The sequence below is a fragment of the Moschus berezovskii genome, chromosome 7 (assembly GCF_049115385.1).
Source record: "Moschus berezovskii isolate FMDL1 chromosome 7, NW_MosBer_1.0, whole genome shotgun sequence".
NCBI lineage: Eukaryota > Metazoa > Chordata > Mammalia > Artiodactyla > Moschidae > Moschus > Moschus berezovskii.
The window spans coordinates 90521880-90540258 of NC_142466.1; the positions used below are offsets into that span (position 1 = coordinate 90521880).

Consider the following 18379-nt stretch of genomic DNA (forward strand, 5'->3'; position numbering starts at 1 on the left):
AGAGAGTAAAGCACTTTCCTGAGCTCTGTGAGCCATTCCAGCAAATTACTGAACCCAAGGAAGCGGGAATGAAGACTCTAGTTTTATGGTCAGTTGGTCAGAAGCATTAGTCACAACTTGGGACTTGGGACTGGCATCTGAAGTAGGGGGAAATCTTGGGGGACTGGGCCCTTAACCTGTGGGGTCTGTGCTAACTCAGAATTTAACTATAGGACATGTTGGACTAGTTGGCATGCAGAATTGAAGAATTGCTTAATGTGAGGGGAAGTCCCCACACATTTGGTGTCAGAAGTGTTTTACGTGTAGAGGAAACAGGTTTCCTTTTACCATCCAAAAGAACTGAATGCAGGGTCTCAAAGAAATATTTGTACACCCACGTTAATAGCAGCTTATACAAAATAGCCAAGAGGTAGAAGCAGCCCAAGAGTCCACTGACAGATGAATTGATAAACAAAATGTGGTATATGCATATGATGGAAAATCATTCAGTCTTAAGAAGAAAGGAAATTCTGACATATGCTGCAACATGGATGAACCTTGAACACATTATCCTAAGCGAAATAAGCCAGCTGAGAGATAAATACTGTGTGATTCTACTTTTATGAGGTATCTAGTAGTCAAATTCACAGAGACAGAAAACAGAATGGTGGTTGCCAAGGGCTGGGGAAAGGGAGGAATGGGGAGTTATTGTCTAATAGGTATAGAATTTTGGTTTTGCAAGATGAGAAGGTTCTGGAGATTGGCTACACAACACTGTGAATATACTTAACGTTACTAAACTGTACACTTAGAAATGGTTAAGCTGATAATTGTATGTTATGTATATATTACAATGAATTTTTTTAAAGTAAATTGAAACATGTCAACACAATCATCCCTTAATTTGCTGCCCTGTCCATCTGGTTTGCTGTCCTGTCCATCTGGTTCAGCTTCTATAAACTTAGAAAGTCAGAGCTGGCAGGGACTTGGGAATATAGTTCCATTTTGCTGCTGCTAAGTTGCTGCTGCTGCTAAGTCACTTCAGTCGTGTCCGACTCTGTGTGACCCCATAGACGGAAGCCCACCAGGCTCCCCCGTCCCTGGGATTCTCCAGGCAAGAACACTGGAGTGGGTTGCCATTTCCTCCTTAGAGGATCCTTCTAAGTTCCATTTTACAGATTAAAAAATGGAGACAACCATGGCAAGATGACTTATGGTGCTCTCAGTTAGAAGACAAGACTGGAAAGAGGGGCCCCTGATTCCCAGAGTGGGGCTTTACCTTGCACCACAACCTCTGTGAGGACAGTCGATTTCTAAATGGTGCCAAACAGTGCATGCATGCTCAGTCATGTCAGACTCTGCAACCCAACGGACTGTAGCCCACCAGGCTCCTCTGTCCATGGGATTTCACAGACAGGAATACCGGAGTGGGTTGCCATTTCCTCCTCAGAGGATCCTTCTAACCCAGGGATCGAACCCAAATCTCCTGTGCCTCCTGCATTGGCAGGTGAATTCTTTACCACTGAGACACCTGGGAGGAGATAAGAACTGTCATCCAACCCGAGGTTCCTTCCCACACACCACTGGTCTGGGAAGTCAGGCAAGCCCAGGAAAAAAATAATAAACCTTGGTTAAAGTTGATGTGATCTGAATTTCAGAGTCCCCTAAACAAACCTAGAAGAAGAGGAGAGAAATATAACCTACTTAAATGTTGACAGAGCACACTGAGTATTGTTTTTTCCACTGAGTTATTTTGTAATTTTTCCCAACATGAGTCATTTATTACCCTTCAAGGCAGACAGAATAAAATGACTTACTGTTTACTGCCTGCCTACAATAACATAACAGTATGAGGCATGCCTATAAATTATTTTTTATTTTACTTTGATGATTGTGAAGATACCAACATATAAGATCAAATCAAAGCTAACAACTTAACTGGCAGTTAAGTGGTTGATTTTACTAAAATGAAGACATGTCTGCTTAAACCAAAAAAATGTTCTCACTGGCACTTTGCTTTGGCTGGGACCTTTGAAATTAAGGCCAAGGTGCTGATAAGCACCCTCAACAGCATCGGCCTTTTACCGCCTCTGAAGCACTTTGGATACCTGGAAGAGCACACAGGTGTGTGGCCCCGCAAGTGCCTTGGAAACAATCCCTTTCACCAACTGTTTGAAAAGATTCACTTTCAGCTGGCAAGGCTTTGCCCGGGTACGTTTCTCAGGGTTGCTGACGGCTCCTCTGCAGCACATGAGGTAGATTCGCTTTGCATTTTGCAGACATTCCTGTTGTGCCTTAACCAGAGGGGCGAGTGCCGCAGCCAGAACAGCTGGGAATATTCCCCTCTCCCCACAGTCTGCAAGCCAGTCTGCAATTCTGCCCCAAGTTCTAGACCTTCAAATCTTGAGAGATGTTTTCTTCATCCACAGGTTGTTTAGGTTTTAATTGGCTGCTTAGAGTTAAAAAGGAATATCTCAAGCCTCCTGCCATGCTGAAAGAAGAAAAAAAAACAGTAAAAATAAATTCCGTAGGTCGTTCCATCAACAGCTATACTCTTGATAAATATAATCAGCCTAATTTTTTGATACTTTGGCTATTTATTTCTTTTTTCAAATTTTGTTGAAGTATAGTTGATTTACAATGCAGTCAGCCTAATGTGAAGGAAATTATCGAACCCCCTGTTTTACTTCCTCAAATATGTGGATTAATTGATGAGAATTAGCCCTCTTATTTACAAATCTTTGGCAGCAGAAAAAGAGCAGGTCAGATCTAATACATAAGCTTGGAGAGAAATAAGCACCTGGTTATTACCGGAATAAACGATATACTATTATCCTAAAATGGTGTCCTACCTCTGAGACCGCAAAATGCCTTTCAAAAGCATCTTAGTCACTCCTCCCAACATCTTTAACACATGTGCTTTGATGGGGCACAGATTTAGTGAGGCCCATTCACAAAAGGAAGACCACAATGTGGGGTCTTTTCTGTGAGGAGGACACATGAATGAAATTCAGATCTCGACTCTGAATTTTCATTACACACATTCCCCAGGAACCACACGAGCAAGTATGTCATAAAAAGAGATGAACTGAATATTTCAAGTAAAATTTATCCTAGGAATTGTAACATCAAAATACCTCCTGCTCTTTCACTTATATTAATCAGGCTTCTAAAATTCTTGTTACTAAAATGAATTCATTTAAAAATCCCACTTACCAAATATTTAACCCTACAAAGTTTAACACAGAGAAAATGTAGTCTCCACCTACTAACATTCCAATGTAGGCCACGGATACATTCTGCAAAAAGACAGGATTAGTGATCTCAGAAGTAAAGGATTTGGGGGGGAAATACATATATATGGTGAAATCTGAAACAAAATATTTTAGTTACCTTTGAAAAAGATTTTCATATAATAGGGATTCATGGAATATTGAATATGTGAATAAAAACTATAAACTATGGCTTTATAAAGAAAATGAAGTAAACTATAGCACTATAATCACAGAACTGCATCATCCATACCTTCTTCCACATACTATACCAGAAAAAAGATGTAAGAGTTGGGTTGTAATCAGCTTTTCAGATCTCATCTCTTTATCATCACTGGGTAGGGAATTTTAATCATATTAGTCCTAAACGTAAACTGATTAAGCCAGCTGACAAATTCTAAGCAGTACTCTGTCCAGTTTATTCTCAATGGTCTTTGGGTAGCCAAAAGATAAGTCTACTGATGAAGCACTGATTTGTCATAGAAGCTCATGTGAACAGAAACACAAAGCAACTGCAAAACAGAATTTAGAATACCTCACCCTCCGATTCATTAGTGTGTGTACTCAAATGCTGTACACACACACAGCATATACAACAATCCCAGAGTTAATCACCTTATAACTGTGTATAGATCTAGACTGAAAACAGTTCTTTATAAGGATTCCCTTAGTCAGCAATATTCTCCCAGAAAATCAAAATGTAGATCACACTGTATCTTGTCGCAGAAATTTGTAATTTTTTCAGCTATTTTACTTGGTTTTCCCAGACCATCCCTTCCTTCCATTCCCAATTGAAAAGTTATAGAGGATGAGATGGTTGGATAGCATCATCAACTCAATGGACATGAGTTTGAGCAAACTCCAGGAAACAGTGAAGGACAGGGAAGCCTGGCGTGCTGTAGTCCATGGTGTTGCAAAGAGTCGGATACAACCGAGCAACAGAACAACAACCTTTAAATTAGCAGGTCTCCCCTCTGTCTTGTGGATTAAAAGATTAGAAAATGTAAGAAGGGATTACCCAGGCATAGCTGAAAATATCACAAGCCTCCATTCTTACTATACCAGGGATAATAACAACAATAAAATCAAAGAGTCAATTCCCCAATTCGGTTGTTTGTTTCAAGGCTTCAACCACTTACCTTGATGGCTCCAACCACCGCCGTTGTCAGGGCTGAATTGTAATAGCTGCACAAAACTGTGGAGTACATCAACAGAAACCTGGGGCAAGAAAGCAAACATCTGAGAGAAGAGTCAGCAAGCATTTAAACACAGCTGTTTTAAACAAATAAAAAAGAAAGACATACTACGAAGATTTTAAAATCTACATTTTAAAACATCTCCTTGTTAACTTCAACTTTTATAGGAAAATGGTCCAGTCGTGCGTTAGCCAAACTTTCTACCTTAGGTGTCCTTTTCATTTTATCTGTGCAAGGGCGTAAAGACAATAAGATTTTTAAAATGATCTGAACTCTTTCACTTAACAGCTATGTTACAACAACGGTTTTCAATCCTCTCTGTGGATCAGAATCACTTGATGCGCTTTTAAAACCACGATGCCTGACAGACGGTCTCCTTCATCTGGTTTGAGGTAGGGACACAGACATGTGCCGTATCAAAGATCTGTGGATGATTCTAACGTGCAGCTAGTTCTGAGAAACACTGGTGTTAGCAGGGAAAGCTGCTGAACGATTGCTAGCTTTGGACAAAGATTTAAATAATGGGTCCCACATGTCTATAATACTCCTGTACCCTACTACCAAAGTTAATTCAACAGGTATTCAGCATTGACCAGTATGTCTGACACTGGTCAACAAAATGACTACAGAATCATGACCAGGAATCAGAGAAGAAAATATATATACACATACACAAAAAAGAATGAAGAATCCAATCAAAAGTAAAGAAATACATTCATTTCATTCAAGTAGTAATAGATGTAACCTAAGTGGGGTGCAAAATTTCATCCACTGGAATCAGAGTTAAATGTTGAAAGAGGTTACCATTAAAACTGGTTAAGAATGAAACTGGGAAGATACAGAGAACATAAGATGTGTTAGATTTAAAGCTAAATGCTAGCTTGGGAACCGTACTCTAAGAAAGGGCTCAGGCCCCAGGCATTAGGGAGACTCCCCCTGGGCAATGCACCTACCAGTTTCAGGTCCAAATCCAAATTTCTGATTGTTAACAATAGAATCTATGCAAAACAATAACCGTTTTTGGACTGAATATGTTCATTACCAGGAATGACAGAGAAAAAATATTAGAGATAATATACATCAAGTTTTCATACAAAGTTAAGGAATAAACTCAATTACAAATAAATTTTGTAATCTTCAGAATAATGTATGTCTTTGTTATTAAGGTAATTACAACAATTAGACAAGTGAGAGAATTCACCATCTTGACTTGTTGTTTGCATCTGAAATCTGAAATCTATTTTAAATTTTCAATTTTCACTTGAAAAGAATACAAAAATCTAAGTCTGCACACAGTATTCTGATGTTTAAAAGGTGATTTACCACATTGCCAAGTTTGGTTTACTAGATTTCAAAGAGTTTCTAGGTTTATCAAACAACCTGGCCCATCAGCTTCTCTAGGGTCTCATAACACCTCGGAATTGCTAGAAAAAAATCAGGTAAAGTACATTTGTAAATCACATTTAAGATGTTTAATTTTTTTTTAATTAACTAAGTTATGAGACAGATTTACAGGAAGTTGTTCAGGAGATTTCAATCACTTCAGTTCAATTCAGTTGCTCAGTCGTGTCCGACTCTCCGCGACCCCATGAATCACAGCACGCCAGGCCTCCCCGTCCATCACCAACTCCCAGAGTTCACTCAAACTCATGTCCACAGAGCCGGTGATGCCATCCAGCCATCTCATTCTCTGTCGTCCCCTTCTCCTCCCACCCCCAACCTTCAGCATCAGAGTCTTTTCCAGTGAGTCAACTCGTCGCATGAGGTGGCCAAAGTATTGCAGTTTCAGCTTTAGCATCAGTCCTTCCAATGAACACCCAGGATTGATCTCCTTCAGAATGGACTGGTTGGATCTCCTTGTAGTACAAGGGACTCTCAAGAGTCTTCTCCAACACCACAGTTCAAAAGCATCAATTCTTAACCTTCACTTAAACCATTAACCAAATAATGAAAGTATTCTTATATTAATACAAAAATTACTAATTTTATAAATAAAGCAAGAGTATTTATAAATTGGTTTAAGAAAATCCCAGTTTTTTTTTTACAGTTTTAATAAATTCAACATTAATTTATAGTCCCAGGCAGCTATAAATAATTCAAAGCATGCATAATAAAAAGATTAAAAAATCAACCCAATGTTGTTTGTTGCCTGCTTTTCTGGGCCTGGGTAGTAAGAATATAAAAGGCACAGCATCTGCCCTGGAGGAGCTAAGAGTCTAATAAAATAACAGAAATCACAACTCCTGGGAGGGGCCCAACCCAGTTTGCAGGACACAGAAAAGCTTCCTGTAGGCTTCCTAAACTGGAGTGCAGCGTTATACCCAAGACAACCATGGGTATTCTTTATGTTCCAGTTTTGCTTAAAATTTCCTAATCCAGGGTTCCAAACATGCAATGTTTTCTTCATTCCAAATTTTAGTGAAACCACCTTGGCCAATATCCATCTACCATGAATGTGGACCACTAGGACACTCACGCACCAGCTGGGCTGAGTGAGGGGAGGAGTCCCTGTCTCCAGCCTCCTGGGGGAATCCGAATTAGCAGCAGTTCTCCTAAGTGCCAGATGGCGTCTGACAGAGGAACAGCCACTTTCTGCAGACAGACAGGCTGCGTTTCTTTTGTTGTTGTTCAGTCGTTAAGTCCTTCCCGACTCCTTGTGACCCTATGGACTGCAGCACGCCAGGCTTTGCCGTCTTTCACTATCTCCCGAAGTTTATTCGAACTCATGTCCATTGAGTCAGTGATGCCATCTAACCATCTCATCTTCTGTCACCCCCTTCTCCTCCTGCCCTCAATCTTTCCCAGTATCAGGGTCTTTTTCTAGCTTCATATCTGGTGGCCAAAGTAATGGAGCTTCAGCTTCAGCATCAGTCCTTCCAGTGAAAATTCAGGGTTTATTTCCTTTAGGATTGACTGGTTTGATTTCCTTGCAGTTCAAGAGACTCTCAAGAGCCTTCTCTAGCATCACAGTTTGAAAACATCAGTTCTTCAGCACTCAGCCTTCTTTATGGTCCAACTCTCACATCCATATATGACTACTGGAAAAACCATAGCTTTGACTAGATGGATTTTTGTCACCAAAGTGATGTCTCTGCTTTCTAATACACTGTCTAGGTTTGTCATAGCTTTTCTTCCAAGGAGCAAGCGTCTTTTAATTTCATGGCTGCAGTCACCATCCACAGTGATTTTGGAGCCCAAGGAAACAAAGTCTGTCTCTGTTTTCATTGTTTCCCCATCTATTTCCCATGAAGTGATGGGACCAGATGCCATGATCTTAGTTTTTTGAATGTTGAGTTTTAAGCCAGCTTTTCACTCTTCTCTTTCACCTTCATCAAGAGGTTCTTTAGTTCCTCTTTGCTTTCTGCCATTAGAATAGTATCATCTGCATATCTGAGGTTGTTGATCTTTCTCCCGGCAATCTTGATTCCCACTTCTGATTCATGCAGCCCAGCATTTCACATGATGTACTCTGCACAGAAGTTAAATAAGCAGGGTGACAATATTCAGCCTTGATGTACCCCTTTCCCAATTTGGAACCAGTCTGTTGTTCCATGTCTGGTTCTAACTGTTGCTTCTTGACCTGCATACAGGTTTCTCAGGAGACAGATAAGGTGGTCTGGTATTCCCATCTCTTTAAGAGTTTTCCACAGTTTGCTGTGATCAACACAGTGAAAGGCTTTAGGATAGTCAATGAAGCAGATGTTTTTCTAGAATTCTCTTGCTTTTTCTATGATCCAACAGATGTTGGCAGAGACAGTAACTATTATATAAAATGACTAGGCCCAAAGGAGTATATTAAAATTCTCTAAGAAATATAATAGTTTTCTATATGCAAAGGACCTATACAGTCCTTTGGCTAAGACCAAGATCCTGAACTAAAAGACCTTCCATTAACTCAGTGCAAAGGAAACCACTTTTAACACCAAAAATGTCAATCTTCATATGATAGTTTTGATTTTAGCATCTATGAATTAATAAAATGAAAAGACATTTAAAAGCACTGCTGAATTCTCAGTAGCTTTCTGCCATTCCATACTTTTAAAATCATACTTATCATCTGTGTACATCAGAAAAATGATGGCACAGATACAAGATACATGTATTCAGACAACAGATACCAGCTGGTGTTTATAGGGCCCCGAGGGATGGAGGTGCTCATGTGGAAACCCCTGGACCAGAACCCCTGCTCAAAGGTTTCTTCCTGTTTCTGAAAAATAACACAAAAAATAACTGATTAACCCAAAGCTGGATGGCACACTCCTGGCAGTCACAAGCAGAACCTAAATGGCCTTGTTTACATCTTGTTGTTGATTACTATTCCACGTACAAGCATATACAGAAATCCAACACAAATGTTCGAGTAATCAAAGGCCACTTCCATATTCCTTCCACCAATCACAATGATACCCAAGCATGTTACTCTCTTAGTCCAGATATCAAAGAACTTAAAGTACTCTCATCTTGCCCAACTCTAGTAAGAACTCACTCTTACCCCAGACCTCAGTGGTGTGCCGGGGAAGCCAAAGTCACGAGATAAATATGGCCCAATTACCTGGAGCATTGAGTTGACACTAGGATGTGCTTTGTTGGGCAATGATGGGGATATCGGAACTCTATGAAGGTTCTATCACTCCAGTGCCCAAGCAATCAGGAGAATTGTTTTGTCTTGGACCCTACATCTTAGCAGTATCAATGAAGTTTCAAAGAATAGAACATTTTTTATACTGTCAGCAGGGAAAACAGATACATTTGTATTTCTGTTAAGGAACATATTACTGCCTCAGTGAGATCAAAGAGGCTGCTGTGTGCATGCTCAGTCGCTTCAGCCAATTCTGACTCTTTGCGAGCCTATGGACTGTAGCCCGCCAGGCTCCTCTGTCCATGAGATTCTCCAAGCAAGAATACAGGAGTGGGTTGCCATGCCCTCCTCCAGGGGATCTTCCCAACCCAGGGATCAAACCTGTGTCTCCTGTGTTGCAGGCGGACACAGGGACATTTAGGCCTTTACTGACTCAGCCACCAGGGAAGCCCATCAAAGAGGCTGCTACTGGGGCAGAAACAGAGCAAAATAATTGCCTCCAGGGCCTGGGGGCTGGAGCCAGCTGCTGCTGTGAACGAACCGGAACCTGTCACTTCTGGGCAAGATTGAAAAGACCAGCAGAGCTAGCTTTTTAAAATCTAGTTTGTCTACTTAAATTTCAGTCTTATTTTACCTTTGCCTGTGTTAAATTATCACAGCTGCCACAATCTGGTTTACCTGCCTGATGCAATTTCACTTCATCATAAGCTTTATTTACAAATTCTTGGTTACAAATACCATTCCTTAAAGCTGAATCCTTACCATAGCTCAAAAGAAAAGTCTGCCCTTTTCACCATTCTGTTGGCTTCTTAATGTACATTTTCAAAGTGTTAGAGTTTTTAAATTACATTTTCAACTCTGGATAGAGGTCTGGTGGTCAGAAAAAGCAAGCTGGAAATGCAAACTTGAAAGCAGTGAAAATAAGAAAGAAACTGACAGAGAGTTCTCTGGAGTCAGGGTTGGAATGCACACATTAGTCCTGTGGCTCCTTGAGCCTGAACCAAAGCGAAGGGACAGTCCGAGCCCAGTCCCAGCCGCTCTGAAAACCAAGGATGTGCTCAGAAGCTTACAATGGTTTGTATTACTGCCAAGAAGCAAATGATCTGATCACAGTGTCTTCTGAGTGAGACACTGTGAGAAAGCAGCATTCTGAAAAATGCACCATGACAAAATAGAAGTTTTCTTCTAAAGCAGTTTCAGACTTAAAACTGACTGAAGATGAAGTAGACATAATAGAAGAAACAATAAAAAGGCAGAGGAACCAGAGATCAAATTGCCAACATCCGCTGGATCACGGAGAAAGCAAGAGAGTTCCAGAAAAACATCTATTTCTGCTTTACTGACTATGTCAAAGCCTTTGACTGTGTGGATCCCAATAAACTGGAAAATTCTGAAAGAGATGGGAATACCAGACCACCTGACCTGCCTCTTGAGAAATCTGTATGCAGGTCAGGAAGCAACAGTTAGAACTGGACATGGAACAACAGACTTGTTCCAAACAGGTAAAGGAGTACATCAAGGCTGTATACTGTCACTCTGCTTATTTAACATATATGCAGAGTACATCATGAGAAATACTGGGCTGGATGAAGCACAAGCTGGAATCAAGATTGCCGGGAGAAATATCAATAATTTCAGATATGCAGATGACACCACCCTTATGGCAGAAAGTGAAGAAGAACTAAAGAGCCTCTTGATGAAAGTGAAAGAGGAGAGTGAAAAAGTTGGCTTAAAGCTCAACATTCAGAAAACTAAGATCATGGCATCCGGTCCCATCACTTCATGGCAAATAGGTGGGGAAACAGTGGAAACAGTGGCTGACTTTATTTTCCTGGGCTCCAAAATCACTGTAGATGGTGACTGCAGCCATGAAATTAAAAGACACTTACTCCTTGGAAGGAAAGTTATGACCAACCTAGACAGCATATTGAAAAGCAGAGACATTACTTTGCCAACAAAGGTCTGTCTAGTCAAGGCCATGGTTTTTCCAGTAGTCATGTATGGATGTAGTCATGTATCGGACTATAAAGAAGGCTGAGCACCGAAGAATTGATGCTTTTGAGCTGTGGTGTTGGAGAAGACTCTTGAGAGTCAGTCCCTTGGACTGCAAGGAGATCCAACCAGTCCATCCTAAAGGAGATCGGTCCTGGGTGTTCATTGGAAGGACTGATGTTGAAGCTGAAACTCCAATACTTTGGCCACCTGATGCAAAGAGATGACTCATTTGAAAAGACCCTGATGCTGGGAAAGATTGGGGGCAGGAGGAGAAGGGGACGACAGAGGATGAGATGGTTGAATGACATCACTGACTCGATGGACATGGGTTTGGGTGGACTCTGGGAATTGGTGATGGAGAGGGAGGCCTGGCATGCTACGGTTCATGGGGTTGCAAAGAGTTGGACACAACTGAGCAACTGAACTGAACTGAATCATAAGTGATTTGATTTAGGTCATACCTGAATTGCCTAGTGGTTTGATTAGATCTGATAGAGCACCTGAAGAACTATGGACAGAGGTTCATAATATTGTACAGGAGGTGGTGACCAAAACCATCTCCAAGAAAAAGAAATGAAATAAAGCAAAATGGTTGTGTGAAGAGATCTTACAAATAGCAGGGAAAAGAAGAAAAATGAAAGGGAAAGGAAAAACGGAGAGATAAACCCAACTGAATACAGAATTCCAAAGAATAGCAAGGAGAGATAAGAAAGACTTCATAAGTGAACAATGCAAAGAAATAGAGGGAAAAAACAGAATGGAAAAGGCCAGAGATTGTCTCAAGAAAATAGGGGATAGATGCAAAGATGGGCAAAATATAGGACAGAACTGGTATGGACCTAACAGAAGCAGAAGAGATTAAGAAGAGGTGGCAAGAATACACAGAAGAACTATACAAAAAGGTACTAATGACCTGGATAACCATGATGGTGTGGTCACTCACCTAGATCCAACATCCTGGAGTGTGAAGTCAAGTGGGCCTTAGGAAGCATTACTACAAACAAAGCCAATGAAGGTGATGGAATTCCAGCTGAGTTATTTACAATTCTCAAAGATGATGTTGTTAAAATGCTGCATCCAATATGCCAGCAAATTTGGCAAACTCGGTAGTAGTCATACGATTGGAAAACATCAGTTTTCACTCCAATCCCAAAGAAAGGTACTGTCAAAGAATGTTCAAACTACTGCACAATTACACTAATCTCACATGCTAGCAAGGTAATGTTAAAAATCCTTCAAGGTAGGCTTCACCAGTATGTGAACCAAGAATTTCCAAATGCTCAAGCTGGATTTTAAAAAGGCAGAGAAACCAGAGATCAAATTGCCAACATCTGTTGGATCATAGAAAAAGGAAGACAATTCCAGAAAAACACCTGCTTCATTTTCTATGTTAAAGCCTTTGATTGTGTGGATTACAACAAACCATGGAAAATTCTTAAAGAGATGAGAATACCAGATCACCTTACCTGCCTCCTGAGAAACCTGTATGCAGGTCAAGAAGCAACAGTTAGAACCAGACATGGAACAACAGACTGGTTCCAAATTGGGAAAGGGGTATATCAAAGCTGTATATTGTGACCCTGCTCACTTAACTTCTATGAAATGCCAGGCTGGATGAGGCACAGCTAGAATCAGAATTGCTGGGAGAAACATCAATAACCTCAGATATGCAGATGACACCACCCTTATGGCAGAAAGTGAAGAGGAACTAAAGAGCCTCCTGATGAAAGTGAAAGAGAAATGTGGAAAAGCTGGCTTAAAACTCAACATTCAAAAAACTAAGATCATGGCATCTGGTCCTATCACTTCATGCCAAATAGATGGGGAAACAATCGAAACAGTGACAGACTTTATTTTCTTGGGCTCCAAAATTACTGCAGGTGACTGCAGCCATGAAATTAAAAGATGCTTGCTCCTTGGAAGAAAAGCTATGACAAACTTAGCATATTAAAAGGCAGAGACATTACTTTGGCAACAAAGATTCATATAGTCAAAGCTGTGGTTTTTCAAGTAGTCATGTATGGATATGAGAGTCGGATCATAAAGAAGGCTGAGCACCAAAGAATTGAGGCTTTTGAACTGTGATGTTGGAGAAGACTCTTGAGAGTGCCCTGGACTGCAAGGAGATCCAACTAGTCAATCTTAAAGGCGATCATATATTCATTGGAAGGACGGATACTGAAGCTGAAGCTCCACACCTTTGGTCACCTGAGGTGAAGAGCTAACTCATTAGAAAAGACACTGATGCTGGGAAATCTCGAAGGCAGAAGGAGAAGGGGAATGACAGAGGCCAAGATGGTTCGATGGCATCACCGACTCAACAGATATGAATTTGAGCAAGGTCCACAAGTTGGTGATGGACAGGGAGGCCTGGCATGCTGCAGTCCATGGGGTCACAAAGAGTTGGACACAACTGAGTGACTGAAGGACAACAACAAAATGCTGGATGAATCACAAGCTGGAATCGGGATGCCAGGAGAAATATCAATAACCTCAGATATGCAAATGATACCACTCTAATGACAGAAAGCGAAGAGGAACTAAAGAGCCTCTTGATAAAAGTGAAAGAGGAGAGTGAAAAAGCTGGCTTAAAACGCCACATTCAAAAAATGAAGATCATGGCCTCTGTTCCCATCACTTCATGGAAAATAGATGGGGAAAAAATGGAAACATGACAGGTTTTATTTTCTTGGGTTCAAAATCACTGCAGACTGTGACTGCAGCCACAGAATTAAAAGACGCTTGCTCCTTGAAAGAAAAGCTATGATAAACCCAGACAGCATTTTAAAACGCAGAGACATCACTTTGCTGACAAAGGTCCGTATAGTCAAAACATAGTTTTTTTCAGTCGTCATAAACAGATGTGAAAGTTGGACCATAAAGAAAGCTGAGCATCAAAGAACTGATGCTTTCAAACTGTGGTGCTGGAAAGACTCTTAAGAGTTCCCTGGACTACAAGGATATCAAACCAGTCAATCCTAAAGGAAATCAGTCTTGAATATTCACTGGAAGGACTAATTCTGAAGTTCCAATACTTTGGCCATCTGATGTGAAGAGCTGACTCACAGGGAAAGAACCTGGTGCTGGAAAAGACTGAGGGCAGGAGAAGGAGCCAACAGAGGATGAGATGGTTGGATGGCAGCACCAACTCAATGGACATGAGTTTGAGCAATCCACAATTCACAGAACTTTATAAATCAGCTATGTAACCTCATTGTTCCTGTTTTAAAGATAAGGAAATTGAGGCTCAAAGAGAGTAAATAACTAGTCCACAGACTCAGAACTAAAAAGCGGCAAAGCCAGGATTCAAATCCAGGCCATCTGATTCCAGAGGAGAGGCACCGAACTGTTAGATTGATGCCATGAATTAATGTCCTCAAAAGACCCCCTTTACAAACTGCTGCTTAGTCACCAAATCGTGTCTGACTCTTTTGCAATCCCATGGATTGTAGCCTGCCAGGCTCCTCTGTCCATTAGATTTCCCAGGCAAGAGTACTGCAGTGGGTCGCCATTTCCTTCTCCAAAAAACTGAGACCCACTTAATTTTCATCTTTAAAGTTGTAGAATCTGAAATATTGTTTTTATCACTTACTGATTTATTTTTAATTACTATGCCTTTACTAGATTTCACTTGCGAAATGACTACTGATAAAATAACAATTAAGAACATTTATCAAGAGCGTCTTTGTTTTCTAGGAAGCACACTATTAACTGGAAAAAAATGTATAGAGTTGTAAACAGAGGGGGTCAAGATTCTGACAGAGAAGCCCCAGAAGCTGCCAACTCACATCCAAGCACTGCCTACCCCACCACTCACTGCAGACAGCTGATATCAAAGGGTTTTTTCCTTGATTTTCTGAATGTAACGGCTACAAGTGAAAAAAAAAGTAAAGTGCAAGTGAAAAAAAAAAAAGGCAGTATCTCATCAAGTTTCTAATGACATAAGATAAAACTAAAACTTGACTCTGCTATTTACATATAGGTGAACATAGGCTTAGGCAAGGAAAGGTACTAGTCTGTGTGATATGAATTGAATTTTTTATTATTTGGAATGGGGGGAAGGTAATTGACAAAGAGTAACTCACAAACACAGGTTAGTAGATTTTTTTCAAAATTATTTGTTCTCAGTCAGCAACTGGCATATAAATATATTACTATGGTTAGGCAATCAACAATGGCTGCCTAAGTACTGGGAGCACTTAGTACTCACCATTGCCAAACAACCAATGCCTGGAAAGAACACATTATTTGAGCGATTACTGGTTTTGAAAGAGGCACAAGAGGTTGCCCAAAATCCCTCCTTTAAAAACAGGAGAAACTGGGTACAGGATCAGAATACATCAGGGCAGAGGCCATTGTAAAACAACACTCTCTGGGCCTGAGCCCTGGGCCAGACCTCAAATGAGAAGAGACACTGGCCCACAGAGTCCAAACCTTCAAAAAGGCCAGAGTGGTCCAAGTCAGGAGCACACCTGGATACCAAGAAGACTAAAAACAATTTATCCATTCAGGAAAGTTTCTCAAATTCCTAATTTTGGTCTACAAAATTATGATTAATTAAGATTAATCCTAACGATTAAGATTGAATCATATGCTTACAAATCACAGGTCACCAAATACACCAGAAAACAAACCATAATGACATTCACAAACACAAATTGAGTGAACAACCTATATATTCAGATTCTCAAGAACTGCAGATATCGGAATCATCAGATACAGAATAGCTATGTGTGTAACATTTAAAGAAATAAAAGATACAGTCACAAAGATAACCAACAAAAGAATGTCATGAATGAACAGATTAAGCTTAAAAAAAACTGTGGAACTTTTACAAATAAAATTGTTAAAATCAAAAACTCCAGTGGGGAGGAGCAAGAAAGGATTGGGGATTAAGATGTACAAGCTGCTATGGATAAAATAACCTATAAGGATATATAGTACAACACACGGAATATATCCAATACTTCATAATATCTATAAATGGAGGACTATAACCTTTAAAAACTGTGAATCACTATGCTGTATACCTGAAACATATATAATTGCTGTTGTTTAGTCACTAAGACATGTCTGACTCTTTGCGACCCCATGGACTATATAGCCCACCAGGCTCCTCTGTCCGTGGGATTCTCTTGGTAAGAATACTGGAGTGGGTTGCCATTATATATTATTGTACATCAACTATATCTCAATAAACTATAAATTTGTTTAAAACTCCAAGAAATAGGTTAAACATTAAATCAGACACAGCTAAAGAAAGAATTACTGAGCTGGAGAATATAAACACTTTTACTGTATGAGACTACATTACTGCAAGTAAGATCAAGTTTAAGAACTGAAGACTGTTGATCAAAGAGATCATGAGTTGTCTCAGTCCATCGACACAACAACGAAAATTGTAGTACTAGTAATCAAAAAAAAAAAAACAATTAGGGGAAATTCATCTTTCTTCACAGGAAAAATCTTTTGACAAGTAATTCCAAGACAGTCATTCAAAGACCCTTTCTCATGGGGTAAGACACAGGTGCCTGTGTGTACATGGAGCCCAGCCCAGGAAGGATACTTCAAAGACTTCAAGCAGTGGAGAGGAAGTCTCTTCAAAACTTCTGAAGAGGAAAACTTCAGTGAGTGCCACAAGGCAGGAAAGAACAGAAGGTAGCTTATGTTCCCCTGTGCATCCTTTTGCAGCTTTTTAATTATTTACTAGTTGCATGTATTATCTATTTATGAAAGGGAATTTTCAAGTTTGGGGAACATATAAAAAGACACAAGCTGCAAGGCCCCTCAACAGAATGACACACCTGAGGAAAATTTTAAGAACAAAAGCTTAAAATTATTAGACAATGGCCTAGACAAATCTCCTCAGAAAACACCCTGAACATAACAGGCACAACACTACAGAAAATGGTTATTTTCACATATTTATGTGAGGTGAGAATCTTGGGAAACTTGGGACATTGGGACAAAGACAAAAAACACATTTGAATATGATAGGATAGCTGACTTTATTTCAAACTAACTTTCAGAAATCAATAGGCAACATCATATTTTGGAGGTCATGGGTCCCGATCCACTCCTCTGCTACAGGGCTTTGTGAAATTGCTCAGTCATGCCCAACTCTTTGTGACCCCATGGACTGTAGCCTGCCAGGCTTCTCAATCCATGGGATTTTCCAGGCAACAGTACTGGAGTGGGTTGCCATTTCCTTCTCCATGGCTGCTACAGGGCTACATCTCAGAAAAAGCTGGAGAAACACAGACTAAGGGATTTTGACAAAGCAGAGAGAATGTATATTTTGATTTGACTTATCAAGAGATACCATAGACCAAAGCTGCTTCTTACCCCAAAAAACAGGAAAGAAGAAACTGTATGATAAACAGAACATTCTTCCATTGATTGAACTCAGTAGCCTATTGTTAAAAAAAAGCAAAGAAAACTAATGGTTAGAATAATAATACTGGTTTTATCAATTTTCACACTCTAGTACAAATTCCACTTTCACAAACAGAAAAATACAGTTTCATAACTCCTGGGTAATATGAGCTGTGAGACATGGGGCAAATTACTTTTCTTCTCTGAACCTGAGGCTCATTTCACAAAATGGGAATTATTATTTTAAAAACTGCCTCAAAGGTCAATGTGAGGATTTAATGAAACTGTTTAGAACCTAGCAGGTGGCAAGAACAAAATGACAGCTATTATTGCTGTGGCTATTTTTAAAATTTTACTAATTTCTAGTCATAAAATCAAGGTTGCGTTCACTTTTTAATAATCTTAAAAGAAAGTTTATTATAAAATTAATAATATTGGCAAGACTAAGAAAACTTTTAGGTTCACAAACTATTTTCAAGAATTTGTACAAAAGGAAAAGGGTGGAAGGGGAATTCCCTGATGGTCCAGTAGCCAGGACTCAGCACTTTCACTGCCGGGGCCCAAGTTCCATCCCTGGTCAGGGAACTAAGAGCAGCCAAAAAAGAAAAAAATAATTTATAGATGCTTAAAAGTATCAAGAACAAATAAACTATTGTTTCCTATTTACACACCAATCAAGTAACTGGGGTAAAGGAGCTGGTAGAGAAGTTTAATGTTCAGCTTCTTCTCTTAGTCCCTAGGTGAGAAAATAAAATTAACCCTTTTGAAAAGATAGGTAAAAATAAAAAGGAATATTTTATTCATGATTTTTCCCTTGCCTGAATCCAAAAATGATTTTACAGTCACTTAAGACTATATGTAAGAATGTGCTGAATAATATGATTAAATATAACTTCTATTCACTTTCTATTTAGCAAATACTTTGCTAGCCAAGTTTTAGTAACTTTATAGATTGAACACTAAATCCTCCTTAAGTTTATAAT

At 39.8% G+C, this 18379-nt stretch overlaps 1 protein-coding gene across 10 annotated transcripts in view; it reads right to left on the bottom strand.

The window, feature by feature from the left end:
• Positions 1–1840: 1840 nt before the first annotated feature.
• Positions 1841–18379, bottom strand: part of SLC35D2 (solute carrier family 35 member D2) — a 59927-nt gene continuing 43388 nt past the window's right edge. For 6 of the 10 annotated variants that reach the window (XM_088838105.1, XM_088838112.1, XM_088838108.1 and 3 more), the window contains 4 exons: positions 17367–17434; positions 4391–4469; positions 3196–3278; positions 1841–2470 (listed from right to left, as the gene is read on the bottom strand). In XM_088838105.1, the coding sequence (XP_088694231.1) occupies positions 2368–2470; positions 3196–3278; positions 4391–4469; positions 17367–17434 (333 nt within the window). In that variant the 3' untranslated portion in view covers positions 1841–2367. Of the gene's footprint in view, positions 2471–3195; positions 3586–4390; positions 4470–8565; positions 8655–17366; positions 17435–18379 lie in introns of all 10 variants that reach the window. The other 4 variants (XM_088838113.1, XR_016037876.1, XM_088838107.1 and 1 more) reach the window with 4 other exon arrangements.